Source organism: Cottoperca gobio, chromosome 7, assembly GCF_900634415.1.
Source record: "Cottoperca gobio chromosome 7, fCotGob3.1, whole genome shotgun sequence".
NCBI classification, from domain to species: Eukaryota; Metazoa; Chordata; class Actinopteri; order Perciformes; family Bovichtidae; genus Cottoperca; species Cottoperca gobio.
This window is the reverse complement of record NC_041361.1, coordinates 10,965,102-10,985,333: the sequence shown is the minus strand read 5'-3', so window position 1 is coordinate 10,985,333 and position 20,232 is coordinate 10,965,102. Positions and strand designations below refer to the sequence as shown.

The window sequence follows — 20,232 nt, the reverse complement described above, 5'->3', positions numbered from 1 at the left end:
ATCATCTTCGATACTTGTTTGCAATAATACCGTCTACACGGCCAGTGAAGAGGTTACTGCTGTCACAAATATTACTTCTGTTGAACACATCGTGAGGTACACATGATCCATAGTAATGGTTCCTATTGATTGTGAAAAAGCCACTATATTTCCAACTTTGGCGATTCCTGGTGGGGGCATCAAAAAAGCCACTGGCAGACAGCATTGCACACTTACCCCTCAACAGATCGGGCCTTTGGGCACTAATGAATGGGCCAAAAGCAACAGACTGCACCTGTTTAACAGGCTTCTTGCATTTTTCTAAAAATAAAAACGTATGGTGATGATAATGCTTCATATATGGGGTTTAAGATGAGTCAAAGCATGCTACGTAACAAGTCAAGTTCACAGCTGGAGATTATTAAATGAAAGCTAAAAGTGCTAAAGCTTTAAACTGAAACATTATCGAGCAATGGATAATACATGAGGACTACAAACTTCCTTCAATCAAATGGTCGCATACTGGCCGATCAGCTGTCAGTTCAGTAGTTTTTTCAAAAGACTTAAATATTAATATTCTCCTGTCTGTCAGAGGAAGGAAACAGGAGTGTGAGAGAAGTGGAGGACAGAAAACGGCATATTATGCAAACTAACCTTTCAGAAAGTTTGTTCCAAATCGCTCACTATCACACCTTCATGCCATTTAACACTTTTCAGCAAGAGGGGAGAGAAGACAACGCTGCTGTTCAAAACACGTCTTCCACAGTGATCTGATAATGGTTATGATTTATTAGCAGCAATGGTTTTACATTTTTCTTTACCAGCAGTGCACATGTGATGAAAGTTATTAGGGATATTTTCTAAAGTCAAATACTCTTTTAGCTTATGTGTTCTTGCACCTGGTAGTGTCCTTGGACAAGATACTGTGTGTGTGTTGAGCAGTTTGTCCATCAGTGATCAGTGTGTGAATAGGTAAATGTAACATGATTCATTACATGTAATGTAAAAGACTAGAAAGGCACTATCATTGAATTTCAAAATCATTTTTTTATTATGTGATTTACTATAAAGTAATGATAAGTAAATAAAAACAAATAAATCTGGCTGCATGTTGGATTACATCAATGTCTGGAGGAAGGTCTTGACTTCTGAATGGAAAATATCTGGAGAGAGCAGCGAGCACACAAGAAATGTGAAACTACAACAGGATGAGTGGAAATAAAAGAAGTAGCATTGCCTACTTACCTTACATTTTGGATCACAGAAAGTCTGAACTTTAGATTCAGTCAAACATATACTTTGAAAATATTTGAGATACAATCTACGACCATTAAGTTCAAGGTCAATATGACACAAACAAAGCAGGCCACTCGAAAGCGAAACATCACACCAGTACAAATAATACAAGCCCAGTCACCACTAGCCATAGATTACTTATTATAAACACACGTCATACAGTATGTAAATGATGTATTATAGTTGCCACCAGTCTTGAGCTAAGAATAGTGTTCAGGAGTTTCTTTCCCCAACTGAACACTAAAGCAGCTGATTTCACTTGGTAGCCTGTGAATAACCAGAGCAGAGGGACTAATCAGTGAAAACAGCTGGTGTTAGATTTGACTGAAAACCTGCTGTGGAGTTAGAGAAGAAGCCTGAGAAGACTCGAAAAGGTTTTCACTTGTCACAATTGTACACTGATGCATCATACTGAATGTGTGAGTGAGATGAGTATTGAGAAAGAGACAGCCGTGAGTGTGTATGTGAGTGTGTGAGTGTGTGAGAGAGAGAGAGAGAGAGAGAGAGAGAGAGAGAGAGAGAGAGAGAGAGAGAGAGAGAGAGAGAGAGAGAGAGAGAGAGAGAGAGAGAGAGAGAGTCAGAGAGATGACTTCCACCCCACCCACATCCATCCGTGTCCAATGTGAGGGGGAGGTGAAACAGTTGAGAGCTTACTGTGCTATTAACTGGCATTATTTAGTTGCCTCAGTCTGGAGAAGAGACGAGTCAAGACTACTCTCCCGTCAGGTAAGACACTTTTTTTTTCTGATGTATTAAACTTTTATTGATTTTCATTTACTAACCTTTTTCCAAAACGCTCACTAATAAACATGTGTTTATTCTGCGAAGTTAGTGCTGTTCTGAAGGATCGTTAGACATGGCCCTGAGGCCATTACAGTTTGTTATAGCTTAGCCAACATATGTGTTGGTACTTGTGAAAACCAAAAGTAAAACACACAGAATTACTAGAATAGCACCTCAAGATCGAGTGGCTGTAAGGTTAAGACTCTCTTTCATAAAGTATTGCAGCAGAGGTGGTGATTCATTGCTGATCACATGGAGAAAGAATGAAAATGGAAAATGGAAAATTTGTGACATAGTTTAGAAAGAGACTAGGAGTTTGGAGTTTGCTGTAGTGCATTTTTAGCAGGTCAGTTGGTAAATGTCTCAGTTGGAAAGGGGTGGAGAGTGCACAGTTCAGCCGAAGAGTGCTGATGAGTGATGTTTGCTTAAAATAAATAGGGAAGTTGAGGGGTAAAAAGAGAGAATGTGTGATGGTTCTGTATAAAGGGTTATGATCTAGAAAAAAACTCTTCCCCTTTCTGTTTTGTGCTAAATGTCGTCCTAATAAGTTTTATATGTTGCAGACATCAGCGACTAAATTGTTGATTATCAATTTTTCAAAGACCCGTCGGATGTTCATTTGTTTAAATGACATGCACTATTAGTTTCTGTCATACAACATAATAAAAGGCAAGAAATTAAAACCAAAGCTTGTCAGATAAATGTTCAGTGACGTACAGTTGATCCTGTCTAAGGCCTGGTCTCAGTCTGATAAACTTGCAGTTTCTTTGCCTAAACTTGAATATAATTCCTGTAAAGCTTCTCAGTCATCCAGTTAGAAATAGTTTCCAAAAAGCAGTGTATCCTGTATTATTGAGACTAAAACTGCAAATCCAGCTATGAGTGCATCAGTAAACTCTCAGTCTTGAGAACAAACTTCCCCACAGAGTTGTACGCCTTGTGGTACACACTATTTTTAGGCCAGCTGAGATGTTAGCTAGAGCTATTTTTGCACCTCATGCAATTCTGCAGCGTGACTGGTGCAGCAGGCAACACATGCCAACTGGTTTTCTAATTGCCTGCAGTTCAGCAGAGCATTGCAGCGGGTGACCAGTTTGAAGAGATGTGTTACAGTAAGATGAACATGCTGTTTTCACTCTTTCTATGGCAGGAGGAAGTTAGCATGGTCTGTGGAGGGAGGGGTGGGGTTTCAGCAGTAGAAGTGTGAACGTTTGTAGTAAAGCGTGCTTGGGTGCAGCAGTGCGTCGTCTGCCTTCATTTAAAAACATGTTTTTTTTTGTACCAGACTTATTCAAGCAATGACGATCAGAATAGCTTTCATGCATATGAAGTACAATGTGAATCTGCAGGGGAGGTAAAAAGGAACTGCTGATGTTTCATACTACATGGTGAGATACTATAATATTTACTTTTTATCCAGAATTCCACCCAGTTGGATCAACAATGACTTCCCATGTGAAACTCCGGAAGGAGAGAGTCGGTGTGGTGGACTACGACACACAAGTCAAAGGTAACATATTTACTTTTATCTGCACCATGCTAACAACCTCTCCCTCTCTTATAACACCCCGCCGTCCCTGTAATCAACATGTGTACTTTTGGTGTGGGGGGAAAAAAAGTGTCCGTTTCTTACCAAGAGTTTCAGAATGATTCATATTGTCTTGTAAATGTTTCTTTCTCTTTGCCTTGTCTGTTATTCTTCTGCCTCTTCTTTATTTCCCTGTCAGAGGTGCGTTGCCAACTTGTAGACCAACTGAAGGTGTTGGACTTGCAACTTGAGCAGAAGAGCCAGCAGCTGCAAGACCTGACAGACTACCTGCGGCGGCGGGGTGAGCTTGAAAGCGAGTATGCCCGCTCCCTGGACAAACTTGCTGAAAAGTTCACTTCTAGGATCAAGAGGTAAAGGCAATCTCCCAGTACACTGTTCTAAATGAACTAGCAGTGCGTTTGAACACGTTGTCATGCTGCATTTATGGTTGTATCTCATAAATAGTTTGTCCTTGTGTCTTCCTTTCCTTCTTTACATATGTTAAGGAAGGAGCCCAGCAGTCACTCTGTGTCCCAGCTCTGGCTGGCCCTGCTGTCCCAGACCCGCCAAGAAAGTAAGGACCACAATGGACTTAGTGAGCGCTGCAGCAACTTCCTCCTCCAGCCCCTCACACATTGCCTGGAGTACACACAGCGCCTTGCAAAGAAGGTACTGATATGAGCACTGGCACCAACCAAACACAATAATAGTCTTCCATTAGGCATTTGGGACAAGTCTGTACCTGTACAGGCAATTTACCTGACTGCTCTGCTACTACTTTCCTTTTATAACTCTCACCCTGTATTTCTCTTGAACTGTGACATTAAAAGTATTTGTGTGGCTCAACATGCTCCTTCCATGTTGTGGCCTATCACTACTTGGTATTTTGTCTCCGTTTCCAGAGTAAAGACATCTGTACTCAGCTTCAAGACGGGCTACTAAAGGTTACCACAGAGCTACAGACAGTAAGTGAGAAACCAACCACCCAAAACATTTTCCGTTTCCTAAACAAACAAAGGGAAAGCATTGCTGTGTGTGTGTGTGTGTGTGTGTGTGTGTGTGTGTGTGCAGGCATGGCGGACATACTACCAGTACCACTCAGACTATTTGTGTGCAGAGGGGAAGCTGAAGGAGGCAGAGAAACAGGAGGAAAAGCATAAGCAGAGTGTTTCTAAAAAGCTGGAGAGGTTGATAGAAAAAGTAAATACCCTTTTTATGTAATATTACCGGCATGCATGTCTATATATGTCTATATATGTCTATTTCACATCTTATTGATAGTTGCTTATTTTCCATAGAGACAAGGTAAGGTCCAAGAGATCAACCTGAAGTGCAGCAAGGCCCGAAACGATTACATCCTAAACTTGGCTGCAGCCAATGCCTCAATGAATAAGTACTACCTCCAAGACATCTCTACTCTCATAGATGTGAGTGCTTCATCAGTGTTTCTGTCTTACACTGCCATGCCCAATTGGGATAATCTTTTAATACATTGGTCCATAGTGTGATATTAGACCGATATCATTTGGTATACCTAAACAATGAACAAAAAAATCCAGAAATTGAGAAGTCTTGATGACTTTATGTAAATGGGGAACAATTATATTAAAAGTCTCATTTATCCCGTCGTATGCTCTCTACATCCCAAACGCATGCATTTTTGATAAAATCTTACTATTCTTCAAACTCTTCCGCAAAAAAAGTCTCACGCTTGGGCGGAGACGCGGCTACTCGTCCAGTCGAGTCCAAGGTGTTTTTAAATGGCAAGTTTAGCTGTTTTTAAACGCAACCCTGCAGTTACTTCAGGACTTTTCTGTTTTTTGATTCTTTGTTCACTTTAAAGGTATGCAAGGAAAACAAGTTTTCTTCAAGGTTACTAGGGTGTGTAATTAATATACCAATGGTCATTCTGTAGGTGAAGTACTCCTTTTTTAAGGATGTAACCTTGATCTCATAGCACCCAAATTATATAGGTGATATTGACAGACATGTATTCTTCCCTCAGTGTGCAGATGTAGGGTACCACCTCTCTTTAGGCCGGGTGATGCAGGCTTACCTGTCCAGTCGGTGGCAGACCCAGCAGAACCTGAGTACAGGGCTGCACCAGCTCCAGAGCACCGTCTCAGGACTGGACCAGAGTCGGGACAGAGACCTCCTCCTGCAGGATCACTATAACACCTTCTGTATGCCCCTTCGCTTCTCCTATCAGCCTCATGATGGAGACCAGGTCTGTATTTTGTATGTGTGTGTGTATTCAGTGGATTATTCAGCTGTTGGGCATCGACCCTAAACTCTCGTGTCTCTCAGGTTTCCGAGGTGAGTGCAGAGTGTGAGATGAGATGCGAGCTGGAGACCAGATTCAAACAGATACAAACCAGACTGAAGGCAGTCACAGAGGAAACCGAGGAGGTAGAGTGCATCACCCTTTGTACCTCATTATCACCCTATTGTGGGTCTACTGTAGCCGCCAGTGTTTATTTAACAGGGCCGAGTTGATTCAAGGCTGTAAATACAAGTATTTTCTTTCTTTGGTAACAATGTTGAAAGTATTCCGAGTTCAGGTGAAGATGTGAGGTCAAGCTTGTAAACATGTGAGGAAAACCAAAGCATCCAACTTAATTTGTCTTTAAAATCTAAAATAGAAACAAATCAAAATTTGGCAGGCATGCCATCAGGTCAGTAAATGGCAGGAATGTGCCAAATCGAAGAGACTTTTTGACCCTATTTCAAGTCTAAGCTCATATATATATATATATATATATATATATATATATATATATATATATATATATATATATATATATATATATATATATATATATATATATATATATATATATATATATATATATATATATATATATATATATATATATATATATATATATATATATATATATATATATTAGTACCAGAGTCAGGGCATTGTCAGAATCCAAATTCAATACTGAGTCCATTGAAATGACTGTATAATTGAGTGCAGTATTGCCAAAGCATAATTTTGTTTTTATCCCTGCCACTGTGCTACAGGCTAGTAAGCACATGTTGGCGGCCCAGTCTTCCCTGCTGGAGAGTATCGGGGATGATGATCTGGAGCCCAGCAGTGGGTCGTCTCAGGAGGGCAGCACCGAGAACCTGGCGGTCAAGCCCAGTGTGACCCGCCGCAGGGCCAACATGCAGGAAACGGAAAACCTCTACTTCACTGTGAGTCGATTTTTAAAGTAATATAAAGCAGAATAGCACACTGTTTAGGAAGGTTTGACTGTTATGTTTTGGTTGATGATGACAAGAACCACAGTGAATGATGGTGACAACATTATAAAGACTTTAAATCCCATCTGATTGTTTTACAGAGAGTAAAAGAGCACCTCGTAGGCAGCTCCCTGGTATCTAAACTGCAAGCCAAACACGACCAGCTAAAAGTGGCTGTGGAAAAAGGTACAACTTCTGCATTTCACACAGAACAATGCCAAAAGTCAAACTGCAGACCAAAGTCATTTGATTACAGTCGGTGCATTGTATAATAGTACAAGCAAAGTATTAGATTATATCTATTTTTTCTGATTTATTCTTCATTTTCTTTTATCTTCCCCCTTTTTTTTTCCTTCTTGTGCTTTTCTTCCCCCTGAAGAAGAAACAAATGGACATCAGCCTAGGTACAGATATATACATGTTTTATTGTGTTAGTTTAATTGTGAACAATGTATTGTTATTGTAATAATAATAATAATAATATACAATTGTAACAACATGGTGTCACTTCACATTATGGTATCTGGCTCTGCAGAAACAATGGAAAGTCTCTGCTTGTCAGGAGGAATCACTCAAGTGCCAGTTTGCTGCACAACCACAAACTTTTCAGTGGAGACATGCTGTCCTTCATAGAGGTACCTTCCATCTGAATATATCAAGAGAGAAATGCTGACCATCTATTTTTTTCCTCTTCCAGCACATCAGTTATCAGTAATGTATTAGACTTGAAGTTTGTGAAATTGATCCCTAACTTTGTTTCATTCAGGCATCAGGACAACAGATTCCAATTGTTGTGGAAAGTTGCATTTGCTTTATCAACCTCAATGGTGAGTATTCAAGAAGTGTAAAACAGGAGCTGCAGCTCTAATGCAGAAATATATATGTTGGACATTACAGAAGAATGAGTTACTTTAAGCCTCTGTATGCAGTTTGAAGATTCCCAGCTTTAGCGCCCCCCAGTGGTCATAATAAAATGGCCTCCCCTCCTTCCACTGACGTGGCCAGGTAGCGCTGACCTTGAATGGGCTTAAAGCGACACACAGACTGCCCCAATATTTACAGTTTTCTTTAATTTTAAAGATGCTTTAATGGCATAAAAACTTAACGCATTTACCGTAAATATATTTTTGCATTCGATCTAAAAATCCTGTTAGAATACTGTTGGAGCACTTATTAATTATTATTATTATAATCTGTCTATGCATAGGCCTCCACCATGAAGGGATATTTAGAGTGCCGGGGTCTCAGATCGAGGTCAACAACCTGAGGGATGCATTTGAGCGAGGTAGGCTTGTGTGGTTTTTGTGTGCGTGTGTTGGCATGACCCATATGTCTCCTTTTCTATAGCGTAGCCCCTCTCAATGTGGAGCATTAATAATGTGGGGCAGTGTGCTGTGGGTTTCTCCTGCAGGAGAGGACCCCCTGGCTGAGCAGAGCTATGAACTGGACTCAGTTGCTGGAGTGCTGAAGCTCTACTTCAGAGGTCTAGAGAGTCCCCTCTTCCCCGTCGACAGCACCAGCCAACTCCTGGAGCACGCCCGTGAGTGTGTTTGTGGGTGTATGAGTTGAGTATGAGTCGGCCGAGAGCGCAGAGTGGTAAGAGTTTATCTTTCTTTCATCACCTTTCCTCAGAAATTAATAATGAGGCAGAGAGGGCAGCTCAGCTCAAAATGGTCATCTCTTCCTACCCTGAGCCCGTCATCATTGTCATGAGATACCTCTTTGCATTCCTTCATCAGTGAGTATTGCAACTCAGCGCAGTCATCAGCATTCAGGATATGAATCTACAGTCATTGACAGGAAGCCAGCATGCTTCATCCTGTTAGCTAATGACAGCTGACAGAAGTGTGATTTCTTCACGTATACATTTTATTAGAGCAGTACAATTTTACATAAGACAACTGGGCTAAATTAGATTGGTGACTTTTAGATATAAATACATTTGAGTTTTTTTCACAAAATGAATACAGAATTTTTCACCTGGATCTAATTTTATGATGGCAAAATGATGACTCACTAAATAGTGACTTCATAGATAATGGAGACAACAAACAAAAGGTTTACATGCAACATGTTGTGCATATATTGCAACAAAATGGTAGCAAAACTAAACGATAACCATTTGAATATAGTTTAAATCAATGTAGTAGCACCAGGACATGTTTAAGGGAAATGGTTTGTGCAGGAAATGGGTTTAAGTAAAGTTTTGATGATTATATTTTAGTTTAGCTTCCACTAGTTGCCTCAGCTTTTAAATTACGACCCCCCTCCCCCTTCATTGTATGATTCTGTGTCTCTGCTCCCTGCCTCCAGTGTGTCTCAGTACAGTGATGAGAACATGATGCAGCCTTACAACCTGGCTGTGTGTTTTGGCCCCAGCTTGGTAAGAGGGGCTCACGATGATGATGTCGTCATCCTGCAGCCTCAGATCAACTACCTGGTGAAGAGCATCATCCTCCTGCACGAAAGCATCTTCCCCAGCCCGAGCGACGTACAAGGACCAATGTACGAGAAATGCATGACACTGGAACAAGCGGACTGGTGAGCAAAAAGATGATCAGACGCATAACGTGGGTACAATGTGTGATGGAATGATGATGATGATCTGAAGCTGTTTGCTTCTTCGCAGTGAGCCTATTGTTGAAGAAGGAGATGTAGAAGCAGAGTACACCCAGAGCAAAGACGGTAAGATTTATGTGCTTATCATAGTTTATCACTTCTCTAAGGCTGTGACTGTCTCTGAATAGACTAAAAGAATGTGTCAATGTGATGGACTGCAGAGTTGGAGGCAGGATCCTCAGCTGACAACAGCTCCAGCTCGTCTGCAGCACCATCACAGAGAAAAGCAGAACGTCCTCGAGCAAACAGCGGCAGTTCAATTGACAAAAGCAGGTTGACAGCTGGACAAGTTGGGGGCATCATCACTTCAGGTGCAAAGTTATTGCTCCAGATTCCCATTGGGCCCCGGCGAGGCCACTCTCCTGGCTATGTACGAAAAGTGTGAGTACCACTGGGTGTTGCAGAATTACAACTGACTTATGTTTGAGTGAGAAATGTAATATTTTTTGTATGTTTTCTGACCTGTATCTGCACACAGATTACAGGAGCACTCGTCTTCGGAGGATATTGTCGTTACAGTGGACAAGGTCTGTGTTTTTCATTTTTAAATTGCATAGTTACACTATGTGATAAGGCATCCTTTTTTTAAGGGTTTGTAAGGTATAACTAATGGCTTTGATACAAAGTTGATGTATAATTTACCACTGCTTTTCTATCAATAAAATGTTTCATTTCTTAAGTCATCGCCAACTGTAAGTCTTCGATAAGTCTTTAAATCGGTTAAGCCAGCAGTTGTAAATGTTGTAATTTAACAAGTTGCTAATAAATGCATTTTGGTCTACATATTCTGCAGCACTTGTTCAGGGGTGTGTGTGGTTGGACCATACTTTTCTTGATGAACTAAAGAGCTAAAAAAGACTCAAGTTTTCTACTGGAGCAGAATAAAACCAACAGAAGACTTCACAACCTGTAACACAAGTGGTTCATTAACGGCCTATAACTGATCTATAGTGTCTTATCAGAAATAAGTACCAATTATTTAATGAGCATAGTATGTAATGGCCTTTATGACAAACATTATCAGAGGCCTTCGAGCAGCAGGGAGACCCTAGAACAAAGAGTTTTGTCTTTTTCCTCATCACCATTGTTTATTTAATCTCACAGGAGGTCTGTCGCCAGATGGACTCGGTCTTCATGGAGCTTATCTCGCGGAAAGCACTGCAGGATCCTCCTTCCTCCACCGCCTCCACTCCCTCTGCCCAAGCTCCACAAACGAAAGGGAAGCGGGATGGACGCAGGGGGAGAGGAGTAGGGCTCTTCAGAGCAGCAGAGCAACCGGACTGAGAGGACTGGCATCAGAAGATGAAATGGACAGAGGGAGAGAGAGGGAGAGAGATGGAGAGAGAGATGGAGATGCTGTGCTCTGGCTGTAGTTTTCAGCACATCAAGTTCTAGAAAACTGAGATCTCTGACCCCTAGTCACTTCTCTGAGGTCCTTGTGATTGGTTTGGGCTTCTTTCCATAGGGTGACTCTCCAATCATAACTCTTTATTTTTATTTTTATTTTTATTCCTGTTTAAAAACAGCAGCTGCTGTGACTGCAATACAATGTGGAAACTGTGGATTACTTGAAATGCACAGATGTGTTTTGTGTGCAGCTGAATGTGGTTATGCAATTTATGACTTTTTTTATATCTGCATCTGTGTAGGTATTGATATTCAACTGCTTCCAGTTTAAGCTCAGTGATTTGTTTTGTTTTGTTTTGTTTTGTTTTGTTTTGTTTTTGTCTGCAAACGCACATCTAAATAAAAGCACACATACATTCTTCATCAACTGTGTTTACCAATATGAGGTGGAGTTACAAAGTTGATAAGACAACTGTGAATACTGTAGCTGTAAGGAATTTATATATTCATTATTTCTAACTTTTCACTCTTTGATCTTTCTGTATATCTAGGCTACATGCCAAATAAATATTTTGTCCATTCTTGATTGCCGTGGTTTTGTAATGCTATATATAGAAATATGAGGAGTAGGTCATGTTGGATGTATACCTTGCATTTATTTTACTTTACTTAGAAAAAGTTTTAGTATGTAACAGAAATATCGGACAGGACTCAAGGAAAGTCGGGGGCGGTGGGCCTGTGTAACGAGCTGAATGAAGCTAGTTTCCCGGGGCTGCAGACAGCACGCTCGGCGCAACAGAGGTGACGCGACCTGGGACGGGTCGTTCTCGTTTCTCCTACTTTGAATGTAAACTATAAACGAGGAGCATGGCTGCAATATTTACTTCTTCTCCCTCTGGTCTGAGAAAAACACAATTACAAAGGTACAAACAATCCGCCACATCGATTCACTTACGACATAACATTACATCGGTCATCAGTGTGTCAACCTGAAGGGTGAGACCGCTGTTATTAGAGGAGATTGTTTTTCACATGAGTAGGAAGCCCCGCACGAGGCAGGGCATCAAAAAATTAGATTGAACTCAAAGTGTTCCTCTCCACGGAAATCTTTAGTAAAAGGCGAAAGATTTATACGCTCTGAAGAGAAACAAGAGTGTACTGCTTCTTTAACCAGAAGGTGGAGCATCAGATACTCCGACATACACTCTACAGTGACGGTGCAGTGCGCCGGTACAACTTACTTTATGTCGTCTATACTTTACAGCATATACTATATATCCAGACAAACTTTAGAAATGTAAATGTAGCATACCGGTATGCTTTTTTTCATTGTATATGCACACAAAAGATCGTCACCTTTTCTTTTTTAAGGAATTGTATTTTCTTCACATAACTGAATAACATGTGGGAATTATACACACACATTGACAGAGCTGGACTTTCATTCATCATAACTTTGGAAATTTTAATATGGGACCAAAATTAGATGTTAAAACATGAACGCTGCTAATATTATTTACTTATAGCCTACTTATACAATCTGCAGTAGACTACTGTGTACTTAGAATAATAAAACATCCAGTAAATATTAAGTATACTAAAATATACTTACATAATTCTAGTGTAGACATTCAGTCTTTCCCCCCCAACTTTATTTAAGTCAAATATTTACAAATATTGACACAACTCTATTGTATACAGTCTATGGACACACCACATATATTTAGCATATAAAGCATTTGTCAATGTATAAACACAATTAATATGACTTGCATAAAAGTCCAAACAATCAGCCACATCTATTCACATACCACATAAGATTTAGGTCGTTAGTCTGTCAAACAAGAGGGTGTCATGAGGGCAGACTGGCGCAACAGTGACTCACTTTCTCCTCTAGAGGGACAAGTCGTATTACACACTGTACACACTGTACTTAGATATTCTACCACTGGATAAATAAACACAGCATTTACATAATATATCAAATTAAAATATATTTATGCAAATCATATTTTTTAAAGTATATATTATGATGAATCAAGTGTTTGTTTGTTTTTCAAAACATTATTTCTTTACAACAAAGAGTATCAACCACTTTTTATAAAAAAGTAAAATTATTTTACCTATTTAAAACTAATTTACGTGCAAGATTCTTGCTGTTTAGAGTTGTATCCTCATGATTATTTGCACTTATTGTAAGTCGCTTTGGACAAAAGCGTCTTACAATAAGTGCTAAATGAAATGTAATGTAATAAAAGGCAACTTTGTACACGCCAGAGGAATCCAAAGTCTATTCATTTTAAGTCCTTTCAGAGTTCAAAGAAAATGTATTTTATTTTAAATATTGAGAGTCTTTATAGCTTTTTGTTCTTCACATTTTCGAGTAAGGTCTGCTTGAGTTAAACAATAAACCAATGAAAGCAGAGTTTGGAGTCAAACCATTTTGATTTGTGATTGTGTAATTTACCACGAAAGCTCAGATGCTGAATAATATATGTAATATTGCAATCCATCCCATAGAACACTAAATATATATAACATATAACATCACATCAAATAGGCCTACCTATGCTAGTATCCATTTTATTTTAACGTTTTCTCATATCTGTCCATATTTAGCTAAAATATTTCCAAAACTTTAACAGTAAATTCCATTTAAAATCTTGAAGGATAATTATCATACTTTTTTATGAATACAACATTGTTTTTAATACAACAAGCCTTTTTCCTTTGTAAAAAATTGAGTTTGACTCGGATGACGTGTCGACAGAGTAATTTCCCAGACTGCTCTACGGCGCAACAGTCCACGTCATTACAGCGCATGCGCAGAGGTGTCGCAGGAGTGAGCTGAGGTGGACTTCTTTCCTTCTGTCAGTGAAAGAAACAGTGCAGTTCAGCAGCTGGAGCTCACGAGCTACACGAAACCCTCCAGAAAACCTCTCAGACCCCACAATGATTCGGATAGCCGCCTTCCTCGCTCTGCTGGTGGTCGCCTGCTCGGGTAAGTCAGCGGGGGGCCGGTGTGAAAGATTTACCGGGGTTAATAAGCCTGTAAAGCTAACCAACTTTAGCTTGTAGCTGTTAGCTAGTTCATCAAATCACTTCCCTTTGCCTTTTAGTTAAGGTGGAATATGAGTCTTGGAGAAATGTGTATGAACTGTTCATACCGTGCTGATGATTCATGATGTTTAGCTAACCTCAGTTTTACACTTTGTGGCGACAGGAGAGAGCTGCACGGACCCAGCGATCACACCGTCGGCCTACACCACCTCTGACGCCGTCATCTCCTCTGAGTCTGTCTTCATCGTTGAACTCAGCCTGGCCTGTGCCAACGGAGCACAGGTAACAGTCCACCTCCAACACTTCAAACCGACAGTATGATTGTATATATTGATGTTATTGATTGATTGGCTCACTGATGATCATTTCTGTCCTTTTGTAGAGTGTGACTCTGTATGCTGATGTCAATGGAAGGCAGTTCCCTGTGACTAGAGGCCAGGATGTTGGCAAATACCAGGTATGCTGGTGTGGCCTCATATATGTTCATATGGGCAGCATATATTTGCTCCCAGGGTCCTATGTGACCCAACTCAATGTCCTCTTAACATGACACATCTCAGCAGTGCCCGAGAGCAAATGTCTAATGTATGTTTCCGTGGGTCAATATCTTGAAATCATCCACCTATATCCAAAAGCCTATCCATTTGCTGCATGTCACCACCTCTCTCCCCCCCCTTACTGTCTGATTTCAGCTGTACTATCCCATGAAGACAAGAAAGCCCAACATGTTTTATTTTTAACTAATAAGAGTAAATTCCTCTTCAGAGTAACAATCTCTTAAAAGCTTATCAAAGAAGCATTTGTCAAGATGTCATTTCTTCCCTCAGGTTTCCTGGAGTCTCCCTCACAAACAGGCCAGCTCTGGAACATATCAGGTCAAATTCTTTGATGAGGAGTCCTACAGTGCCCTGCGCAAGGTTAGTGTTAGATGCATAGTCTTGTTAAGCTCATAGTTTACTGCCAGTAAGCTCCACTGTATTTGCAATGTGCTTTCCTTTACAAAACTGTTTTAAAGGCTGTTTAATTTAAATCATATCTCTTTTGTTCCAGGCCCAGAGAAACCACGAAGATGTAAATGCCATTCAGCCTCTCTTCTCCGTCAACATTGACCACAGGGTGAGTGTCTTATAGACCCTTAGATTAATCACATGTCTATGCACAATTATAGTGTTTGGAAAGAAGCAAGAGTTTTGTTCAAACAAAGATCCACCAACTCTTTTAGTTCAAGTTTAAGATTAATTTATTGTCATTAGAGTTGCACTGATCGTTCGACCACCGTCAAAACCATCCGGTTGTTAGTGACCGGCCGATCAAACTCCATATATTCATTCAAATTTACACACATGTGCCGCACGCCTACATTTTACATCGCGCACACAGTGGCACAGACCGCAACGTCACAGCCGCCCGCACACACACACATTGTGCAAGTCTCACACACAGTGGCAGCTGCAGCACAGTGCAGCCACATCAACGCATCATATCGTTGGTGTGATAGAGCTTCAACGTGAGTGGAGAAGTTTGCCTTTTGTAACCTCTGCAAGTCAAAAATAAACCGTGGAGGAACAACCTTAAAAACAAGATTTTGACAACTAAAAGGTCATTTTTAACTTGGTGCCGTTTTGGAGAAACTTAATTAATTGCAACTGGTGCATTTCAAATGGTCATTGTACAACACATGGAACGCAGTTGTAGTCCCTTTTGTGCTACACAAGAACAATGAAAACAGTATTGCATTCCTGAAGTGCATTTCTGTTTATCGATCTGTCCCATTCTTGTGAACGCAATATCTCCGGGGAGCCTTCAGAGAACTTATTCAAATTTGGCTCAAACATCCACTTGGACTCAAGTATGAGGTGGACAAAGGTCAAAGGTCAAGGTCCTTGTGACTCAACAAAACATGTTTTTGGCCATAACTTATAACATATGCTAATCATGACAATTTCATACAAATGTCTAATCGCATAACATTATATGGTGATGATATTCTGGACAGACATGCATATAAACTGCAACTTGACCGGTTGGCAGAGGCATACAACCGCGAGGCAGCAATCATAGTTTATCATTACCATCTGGAAGAATGGAAACGGAAGCAACACAACACGGGTGAATTTTCTGGGCAGAGAACATTGTCTATCAGCTGTTACTAACTTTTATAACACCATAACAGCAGACATGCTGATTTTATTGGAAAAGGGTAATTTTGTGATTTACAGCTGGAATCCCTACACTTATGAAAATCTTCTGTTGTAGCTTCCCTGAGGGGTTTGTTTTGACATTTTGGGAAACTATTTTAATATCGCTCATTAAGAAATGTATCCTACAGTGCTATTCCCTCGTAATAAATGTTCAGCCGCAAAATATTTCTACAACCAGGTGAAACTGGAGTGTATAATTGGTGAACTTCTCTTTGTCTGAACCTGTGGTGAGCTTTTTCTAAAAATGTAAATCTCTCTACAGGGTGTGTGGAATGGCCCATGGGTGGCTACTGAGGTGGTGGCTGCCCTTATGGGTATCCTGGTCTACTACATGGCCTTCAGTGCTAAGAACACCATCCAAGCATAAACGATTCACAACCACTGGATCATTAAAGACTGAATTCTTGTGGATCTCGACCAACGATCCATCATCCAGTGTTGTGGCAGGCCAAGAGGATGTTTGCCACTTGATCTGCTTTGGGACGAGGAGCAGGAGCGGCAGTCTTTGTATTTTTTTTTTTTATTCAGACTGTGTCTGTACACCATCAGTCTTATCAATTTTTAGATGAATTTCGTCCCAAGTTTGTCTCGTCAATATGGATGGAATTTTGTAATTTTTTTGATAAAACCAAACAAAAAACCCGGACCACATAAATAAACTAAATACATATAATGTGGTGTTAAAATATGTTGCTACATTCAGACCAGATTATCCTTTGTCCTTCTGCGTGGATGCACTGGCCAGTGGGACTACAGATGTGCGAACAACAACAGAGAGGTCCAAACCTCAATGTACATGAAATAAATAAAAACGTGGCTGACCAGGTCGAGTGTTTTGTCTCTTCCAGTGCATTGAATAAATGGCTTCTTTTTCATCCCGTGTGCTGATTCATGATTTAGTCCAGTGACGGACCGCCTCTTCTATTAATTCCTTTTCCTCCAATACAGACTGGGAGATTCATCGTCTCTTGTTCCATAGAAAGATAGATGTCAACAAAAGTTGTTTTCTTTCTTCTTTTTGACATTTTTAATTGAGATTAAAGGGATGAATGTTGTTTATTCAAATATTCTCAACAAAAATCCAAATCTGACATAAAAATACTTTCTTTGAATTTCCTTAAAATATTTATATCTATTGTTCCAATGGAAAACAACTACTGTAGAATATATGATTGTTCTCAATTTAAAACTCTCCCCATGTACTCATTTATTAGGAATTAGTCCACAGCACCACGAAGAATAACCCTGTTGTTGCTGTAAACATGTTCAACTTGGAGGTTGTGGCCGAACTCTCAGTGGACATGGGGGCTATTTCTGTTTGCATACGAGAGGCATGACTGTCTTACTGGCATTCCTATATATTCATGGGCGTGATATGTGTTTGAACACAGCAGCTGACTCTGTTTTATTTCAATGTACTCCAACAGTTAACATGTTGTAGGTGTTAAATCAGTAAAGAGGCCCCAGAGCTGCTGTTTCCTCTCTGACCTGCTGTAGTGCAGTGCTACCAGTTGAACACACTGTGGCAGCTCTGTGCTGCTTTTTAAAACCTGAGTTAGGTCCGCAGTGAGGCCCCGCTATATCTCATAGATCGATTTCACATAACTTTTACTGGTTCATTATCAGCTGTTGCTAATGTAATGCAATATGTTGCCTAATGCAATTTGAGCCCATTTTTTTGGTTCACATCAACTTCACTCTAGTTTGTCACAGTTCTAGATACTCTTGGGTTTATGTGATCTAGTTTGTTAGAGATTTAATCTTAGCATGTCTATTTCTGTAGTTGGCCCAAATCAATGTTTGCACTCACTGTAGAGCACATGGAGTTCTTCTTTTTCCCCACAAGATCAGCGCAACTGCAACTTCTCACCGATTCCCATGAGACTAATGTAAACTTTGTATATGAGTAACGTGATCTGCACACATAAACACTGCACAGTGTACAGAGTACACAAGAAGTTTCTCATATGTCTGCAGCTTTGTCAGCACAAACTATGGACTGCATATAAAGAACACACTGTACGGTGTAAGCACAGCTTTTGTCTCTGATCACCTTGGCAAGGATAAAATAGAGACATCACAATGTCTAATCAGAGAAGTCACGAGCTGGACTGAATCCAGGCACTCCCTCGTGGAGTCACCTATTAGGCTGTGGGAAGTGGGGGGACAGCTGGATGGAGGGATATAAATGGATTGAACAAACAAACGGTCAAAGAAGGCCTCTGAGTAGATGCTGACACAAGACTCTTCCTCCTCTTTGTTGTGTGATGGAGTTCAAAGTCATTTAACTCCATCCCACACATCAGGGTGGATGATTGCGGATGTAGAATTAAATATTTTGAGATTGTTTATGTTGTTTCAGAACGCATGCACTCGCAGGAAGTCACAATTTATTCTTTCAATGACGAATTGTTTATGTGCAGATTGTTTATTCTGTTTCAGACTTTAACAAAACAAATCTGAATCACATGAATCACAGTATATAATAATTTCATCTTTATTCACGGATCCAAAGCACGCTGTGAATACATGAGTTTATTATAATTTCATCATTATTACAAGACAAAACCTTTTTACTGAGGATTAGGAGTTACTGTAGAGGAATCTGGGTATGTGTGTGAGTGCTGTGAGGCAGAGAAAAGCTGCTTTGACAGAGGTGTGTAAAGCATCAGCTCTGGGAGGCAGACAGACACAGATGGGCTTAGTGAGACTCAGCAATGTGGAAACTGGTGTCGTGCAAACGATTCTCACATGATGTCACACTTTCTGTCTCTGCCGTAAATATTGTTTCTACTGCTTCTTCTTTACATTTTTTTGTAAAGCGGAACAAGGTCAGCAAACTGTGGGCTAACTCAATAACAAGACAAACGACTGTATCTTTTCACGCTGACTTCCCCTTCCTTACACTACAATAACAGTTATTGTTCTGGTTATTTCATGGATGTGTATGTACAGTGATGCATGTGCTATGTGTAGCTGCTTCAACCACAACAGTTGGACTGTGTTTGCAGTGAATAAACCTGCTGTCAGTTTCAAGCTTAAGTGCTTTCCTCTGTGTTATCCCCTCTTCCTGTTCTGTTTGGGCATCCTCTAATCCTATTGATGCAGTTGCCACTCAAGAACCAGCCACATATGGGGAAATACCTTTTTCGGTCTCTCAATGTCTTTTCCTCAATCATATTAGACATCCCCTCCACATTTCACACTAAAAGTACAACCACTGCGATAGAGCTTTTTGTTTTTTTATTGACGTGCACTGCTCATAGCTGACCGGTTGCTGTGAAATACTGTAAGTTAAACAGGAGCAGACACGTCTCAACAAACCTTTTCTTTGCGCGTAAATCCTCTGAAAGCGCGTTGAATGAGCTCCCATAAAATGGATTTTATCAGACAGTTTTTACTATGAAGAAAATATTAGAAGGTCTTTGTTGAGGTGTAAACACAACCACCACTTTAAGTAATGAAAACAAGGTGGGCGAGATAAAAGCTAACCTTGATCCCCTTGGCTCGTAGAGAAATAACCCATTTTAAGATAAATAAATACATCATCTTCTGAGGCAAGAGTTTCTGTTGTAGTGTAGCTGCCAGTAAAAACAGAAGTGTTGCTATATTTGGCGAAAATCACCATGAAAACAGAAATCAGTTACAGTCCAACTGTTGTAGTAAATAAAGAAATATCTGGATGCAGAAAAACTTTATTTTGAGAAATATTTCTCCTGAAATAGATTTTCCAGCTGCTTGTTTCAACAATCCAGTTGAAAGAGAACAACAAAAGGAAAACAAAGAAAATGATTTTGTGTTCAGAAAAATAATTGAGAAATTGCTCGTTTTTCTTTTGCCTCCTCTGTTTATAAAGTATGATGCTCCAGTGCGTCCCGCTAGCACATACACTGGAGTTGGTTGTGTAAGTTGGTCGGGGCCAGATTTGCCTCCCGGTGTCTTGGAATGAGCTCAGTAGCGGCCTTGGCTTTCATCGGGTCTGTGGAGAGGTCTTGAGTTAAGCAATGCAGACACATTGCTCAGTGTAGCAAAGCTCATGGCTCCAGGTCTGATTTATTCTGACTTTGGTCAGGGTTGGGGAGCTCTGTCACTCTTCAGAGCCACTTCTTTGCTACTCCCTAAATTGATTCGAAGAGGGACGTTTACCTATTTCCCTGCCCTTGTGAC

General features: G+C 40.2%; 2 protein-coding genes and 1 non-coding gene across 4 annotated transcripts; 2 read left to right on the top strand and 1 right to left on the bottom strand.

The window, feature by feature from the left end:
• Positions 1-1,883: 1,883 nt before the first annotated feature.
• Positions 1,884-11,390, top strand: LOC115010620 (rho GTPase-activating protein 4-like). 2 transcript variants are annotated; one of them, XM_029435291.1, is made up of 22 exons: positions 1,884-2,001; positions 3,479-3,568; positions 3,786-3,957; positions 4,093-4,255; positions 4,489-4,551; positions 4,658-4,786; positions 4,885-5,013; positions 5,592-5,813; positions 5,894-5,995; positions 6,617-6,790; positions 6,940-7,024; positions 7,221-7,242; positions 7,374-7,473; positions 7,605-7,665; positions 8,046-8,123; positions 8,250-8,378; positions 8,471-8,576; positions 9,152-9,379; positions 9,468-9,523; positions 9,619-9,838; positions 9,936-9,984; positions 10,562-11,390. In XM_029435291.1, the coding sequence occupies exons 2-22, from the start codon at positions 3,502-3,504 to the stop codon at positions 10,739-10,741; spliced, it is 2,535 nt and encodes an 844-aa protein (XP_029291151.1). In that variant the 5' UTR covers positions 1,884-2,001; positions 3,479-3,501; the 3' UTR covers positions 10,742-11,390. The 2 variants fall into 2 exon arrangements, with proteins under 2 accessions (XP_029291151.1, XP_029291150.1); XM_029435290.1 differs by having other exon boundaries at positions 7,218-7,242.
• Positions 11,391-11,846: 456 nt separating this feature from the next.
• LOC115011479 (U5 spliceosomal RNA) lies at positions 11,847-11,961 on the bottom strand. Its single transcript, XR_003832596.1, has one exon. It is a non-coding gene; the product is annotated as a U5 spliceosomal RNA (small nuclear RNA).
• Positions 11,962-13,617: 1,656 nt separating this feature from the next.
• Positions 13,618-16,940, top strand: ssr4 (signal sequence receptor, delta). The gene is made up of 6 exons (XM_029435356.1): positions 13,618-13,805; positions 14,028-14,146; positions 14,247-14,321; positions 14,692-14,781; positions 14,915-14,980; positions 16,328-16,940. Exons 1-6 carry the CDS (start codon positions 13,757-13,759, stop codon positions 16,430-16,432), a joined length of 504 nt encoding a protein of 167 aa, XP_029291216.1. The 5' UTR covers positions 13,618-13,756; the 3' UTR covers positions 16,433-16,940.
• Positions 16,941-20,232: the final 3,292 nt, after the last annotated feature.